This window comes from Sinocyclocheilus grahami, unplaced genomic scaffold (genome assembly GCF_001515645.1).
Source record: "Sinocyclocheilus grahami isolate Dianchi unplaced genomic scaffold, SAMN03320097.WGS_v1.1 scaffold2592.1, whole genome shotgun sequence".
NCBI lineage: Eukaryota > Metazoa > Chordata > Actinopteri > Cypriniformes > Cyprinidae > Sinocyclocheilus > Sinocyclocheilus grahami.
Genome location: NW_015507771.1, coordinates 29,972 through 35,438, shown reverse-complemented (window position 1 = coordinate 35,438; position 5,467 = coordinate 29,972). Strand labels below are relative to the sequence as shown.

The 5,467-nt window shown below is 37.9% G+C and overlaps 1 protein-coding gene across 1 annotated transcript in view; it reads left to right on the top strand.

The window, feature by feature from the left end:
• The window catches only part of LOC107575359 (protein NLRC3-like), a 30,220-nt gene that overhangs the window by 8,271 nt on the left and 16,482 nt on the right, over positions 1 to 5,467 (top strand). Inside the window, exon 6 of the mRNA XM_016261749.1 lies at positions 5 to 790. Within this exon, the coding sequence (XP_016117235.1) occupies positions 5 to 790 (786 nt within the window). The remainder of the gene's footprint in view (positions 1 to 4; positions 791 to 5,467) is intronic.

Genomic DNA, 5,467 nt, shown 5'->3' with positions numbered 1-5,467 from the left:
TGAGCCTCAGAAGGAGGAATATTTCAGGAAGAGAATCAGTGAGCAGCATCAAGCCAGCAGAATCATCTCACACATCAGAAGAGCAAGAAGCCTCCACATCATGTGCCACATCCCCGTCTTCTGCTGGATCTCATCCACTGTGCTTCAGAAGCTCCTGGAAGAAGATCTGAGTGCAGAAATCCCTCAAACTCTGACTGAAATGTACATCCACTTCCTGCTGATTCAGATCAACATGAGGAACCAGAAGTATGAAGACAGAGATCCAGAGAAACTCCTGCAGTCAAACAGAGAAGTGATTGTGAAACTTGCTGAAGTGGCTTTCAAACAGCTGATGAAGGGCAATGTGATGTTCTATGAGGAGGACCTGATTGAGAGCAGCATAGACGTCAGAGACGCCTCAGTGTATTCTGGGATTTGCTCTGAGATCTTTAAGGAGGAATATGTGATTCATCAGAGGAAAGTCTACAGCTTCATTCATCTGAGTGTTCAGGAGTTTCTCGCTGCTTTCTATGTGTTTTACTACCACATAAGCAGCACTACAGAAGCATGCTTAGATTCACTACATAATCTGCATAAAAGAGCAGTAGATAAAGCCCTTGAGAGTAAGAATGGACAGCTGGATCTGTTCCTGCGGTTTCTGCTGGGCGTCTCGCTGGAGTCCAATCAGAGACTCTTACAGGATCTACTGACACACACAGAGAACAGCTCAGAGAGCATCAGGAAAACCACACAGTACATTAAAGAGAAGATCAAAGATGGACATGGACTCTCCACTGAAAGATCCATCAATCTGTATCAACTGCACAAAAGCCCTGTGAGTGTTTAAATGTTACAATAAAGAATCATTTTTAAATGAAATTTTAGTTTTGTTGTGCAGACTAATGCATATTGAGTATAATTTGTAGAATGTCTTTGACTAGAGCTGATATTAGCTGATATTATCGAAATACAAACTGTAGAATTATTATTTTTTGTTTTGTTTTACTCCGTTTCAGTTTTGCTGGTTGTAATCTCACTACTCAGGATTGTGAAGTTGTGTCATCAGCTCTACAATCCTCAAACTCTGTCCTGAGAGAGCTGGATCTGAGTAACAATGACCTGCAGGATTCAGGAGTGAAGCTGCTCTCTGATGGACTGAAGAGTTCAAACTGTCAGCTGCAGATACTGAGGTGTGTAAGAAGGACGATGTACTGTCAGTCTGTGATAATGTTGATATGTCTCTGTAGATGATCTGTTTGTGTGTCTGTAGATGATCTCATCTGTGTGTGTCTGTAGGTTGTCTGGCTGTATGGTGACAGAGGAAGGCTGTGGTTATTTGTCTTCAGCTCTGAGTTCAAACCCCTCACACCTGAGAGAGCTGGATCTGAGCTACAATCACCCAGGACCATCAGGAGTCCAGTTGCTCAAACACAAACTGGAGGTTCCAAACTATAAACTGCAGATACTCAAGTATGTGGGACAGTATTTATTTATTTTTTTCAAATTTTACACTATCACTCTAAAAACAAAAAGGTTCTTCAGCGGTTCTTTGGAGTGGTTAAGGTGCTCTATAGCACCACTCCCATATAAAGAAACTGTTAAGCCCCTGTATGGTTCTTCAGCGGTTCTTTGGAGTGGTTAAGGAGCTATATAGCACCACTACCATATAAAGAACCTGTTAAGCCCCTGTATGGTTCTTCAGCGGTTCTTTGGAGTTGATGAGGTGCTATATAGCACCACTACCATAAACCCTGAAAGCCCCTGTATAGTTCTTTAAAGATTCTTTAACTCTCAATTAGTCTCATAGTTTAGTTGGGGAAAGGGTTAAAACAACATTAAAATACAGTCTATTTCTTGGAGATATATATATTTTTTTGCCCCCAAGGCCCCCCATAAGGAAATATTCCAGGGCCCCCACATGAGACCTTTGACCTAAAAAAAAGGACCTCTCCACAAACAGCAACACCAACTTCACACATTACTAACCAGTTAGACTTTATTTCTGGAGTATCTAAAACAGAAATTCTTTATTCAGAATTAAGGTTTAGATGGTTTTTTTTTCAACTTACCATTTTGGTGAATAGTGTTTGCTTTAATTGCCTCTTGACCCTTGACTTTAATTTAAAGTTAAAGTAGGTTTCTCTTTGGCTGTTACAATAGTGATTATAAAGCACATGTCTGATGGCTAGGAACTTATGGTAAAAATAATTTGTCTGTGGTTGCATTTTATCAAAATCTGTAGTTCTTTTATGAGTTCTATATTATTGCAGTTCTATGATACAACATGACAATGTGAGAAAATTGTATAAACCACCTTTAGAATTATGGGTTATAAAGAGGTTTCAATTCTGTCACTCTTAGACGTAAAGAATCAGCATGTGAATCTCAGCAATAGTGACAACATATTCTGATAATTTTGATATGATTTTTGAACATCACAAAACAGGGCATTAAAAAGTCACAACAAAAATAAAAGCAAATAGTAAGAATAAAAGAAAATACTAAGACATAATTTATTCATGTCGCAGTGCATGCTGGGAGCCATGGATGAGTTATGATTGGTGCACCATTGTTGAGAAAAAGTGCTATATGGCACCTCTTATGGCACCTCTTATGGTTCTACATGGCACCATTTGACAAAGTGCTATATAGCACCTGTAAAAATAGGTGCTAAATAGCACTAAAAGTGGTTCCCCTATGATTACAAGCCAAAGAACCACTTTTAGTGCTATATAGTACCATTTAATATCAGTTGAGCAATATTAAGTCAACAGCTGTCGGTTGTGCATCATGCCTACCAGCATATTTTTAATGGTATTAATCAATTAACAAAACTGCTCTTTATCTTGCAGAACCAAATCAATTGTGTTGCACTTGATAATAGTTTTTAAGGTAGTTGAAGAAGTTGCAACATTTCTTCAATGGATTTAATCTTTAGTCTCAATGGCTTCTGTCTGAATGGTTACATTGTTTGCAAAGGGACTGTTTGGAAATCAAAAACAGATTTTTACAGTTGAGGTTAAGAGTTTAATACTTTCTGCAAAAGGATAATAGAATAAGAAGGCTCATAACATTTTTTTTTTAATACCTGAATAATCAATTTCTCATTACAAATGCCAACATATAGTCCACAAGACAAAATAATAATTGAGTTTACACAAATGACCCAGTTTAAACCTTTACGTATGATATACTGTGCATTGTTACCTGGATGATCTTGTTTTTTGTAATAATTACTCATGAGTTAAACTGCCCAGTTTTCTTCAGTAAATTTCTCCAGACTCTGCAAATTCTTTAGTTTTTCAATATCATCTGCATTTTTTGAACCCTTTCCAACAGTGGCTATAATATTTTGAGATCTGGCTTTTGGGGTCTAATATACTCTTGCTGTGTTCTGGATCCTATTAGTTTTGATAAGCTGATCTGTCTTTAGAGGTCTATAGCTATTAGGCAATTTATTAGACTGTTTCCTACCAGAATCCTGTATTAGGCTACTTTGTTTTCTGTTACTTTGTACACTGATGATTTACATTTACATTACATTTAGCAGACACTTTTATCCAAAGCGACTTACAAATGAGGACAATGGAAGCAATCAAAATCAACAAAAGAGCAAAGATATGCAAGTGCTATAACAAGTCTCAGTTAGCTTAATGCAGTACACGTAGCAAGGTTATTATTTTTTTTATTATATAATAAATAAAAAGAAAACAGATAGAATAGAAAAATAATAGAGCAAGCTAGTGTTAGAGGCCCTTGTTTGCTTTTGTTAATTGTAAAATAAATAAAAAGAAAACAAAGGAAAATTACAAAAAGATTAGAGAAGCTAGAGTTAGATTTTTTTTTAAGAAAACAAGAAGTTAGTAAATTCATTTTTGCAAGTCTAAAACGGGAAAGTTTATTTTTTTATAAAGAATAGAATTAGAATAGAGATAGCTAGAGTTACAGTCAAATAAAGATGGAAGAGATGCGTTTTTAGCTGATTCTTGAATATGGCTAAGGACTCAGCTGCTCGGACTGAGTTGGGCAGGTCATTCCACCAGGAGGGAACATTTAATGTAAAAGTCTGTAAAAGTGATTTTGTGCCTCTTTGGATGGCACAATAAAGCAACGTTCACTTGCAGAACGCAAGCTTAGAGACACATAAGTCTGAGCCAGTGGTGGTTTTGTAGGCAAACATCAATGACTTGAATTTTATGCGAGCAGCTATTGGTAGCCAGTGCAAATTAATAAACAGAGGTGTGACGTGCATTCTTTTCGGCTCATTAAAAATTAATCTTGCTGCTGCGTTCTGGATTAATTGTAAAGGTTTGATAGAACTGTCTGGAAGACCTGCTAAGAGAGCATTGCAATAGTCCAGCCTGGACAGAACAAGAGCTTGAACAAGGAGTTGTGAAGCATGATCCGAAAGAAAGGGCCTGGACTTCTTGATGTTGAATAAAGCAAATCTGCAGCACTGGACAGTTTTAGCAATGTGGTCTGAGAAAGTCAGCTGTTTTTGAAGGAGTTATGGTTGATGTGCCTAACTGGATGGTGAAATTGTGATGAAACGACAAGCAGTTCTGTCTTGGCAAGATTGAGTTGAATGTGATGGTCCTTCATCCAGCAAGAAATGTTTGTTAGACAAGCTGAGATGAATCAGAATCAGCTTTATTCGCCAAGTAAAACACACAAGGAATTGTTGTGGTTTTTAAGAAGCTCTTGGTACTTACATGCATACATATATACATACAGTGGGTACGGAAAGTATTCAGACCCCCTTACATTTTTCACTCTTTGTTATATTGCAGCCATTTGCTAAAATCATTTAAGTTAATTTTTTTTCCTCATTAATGTACACACAGCACCCCATATTGACAGAAAAACACAGAATTGCTGACATTTTTGCAGATTTATTAAAAAAGAAAAACTGAAATATCACATGGTCCTAAGTATTCAGACCCTTTGCTGTGACACTCATATATTTAACTCAGGTGCTGTCCATTTCTTCTGATCATCCTTGAGATGGTTCTACACCCTCATTTGAGTCCAGCTGTGTTTGATTATACTGATTGGACTTGATTAGGAAACCCACACGGGAAAACTGTTTTTATGCCTAGATGCTCTAGTGCACAGAGATCTGTAGCGTCTGCCTGAGGGGAGAAGTGCAAACAGGTTGTGTCCGGGATGAGAGGGGTCTTTGATGATGTTGCCTGCCCGTTTCTTCACTCTAGAGTTTTACAAGTCCTGAAGATTGGGCAGGTGGACACCAATGATCCTTTCTGCTGTCCCACAATCCGCTGCAGTCTTCTTATATCTGATTTGCTGGCTGACCCAAACCAGACAGTTATAGAGGAGCACAGAACTGACTCAATAACAGCTGAGTAAAACTGTGTCATATGCGCCTGTGGCAGATTTAACTTTTTTCAGTTGACGAAGGAAATACAACCTCTGCTGAGCCTTCTTCACGATGGAGTCAATGTGAGTGTCCCACTTCAGGTCCTGTGAG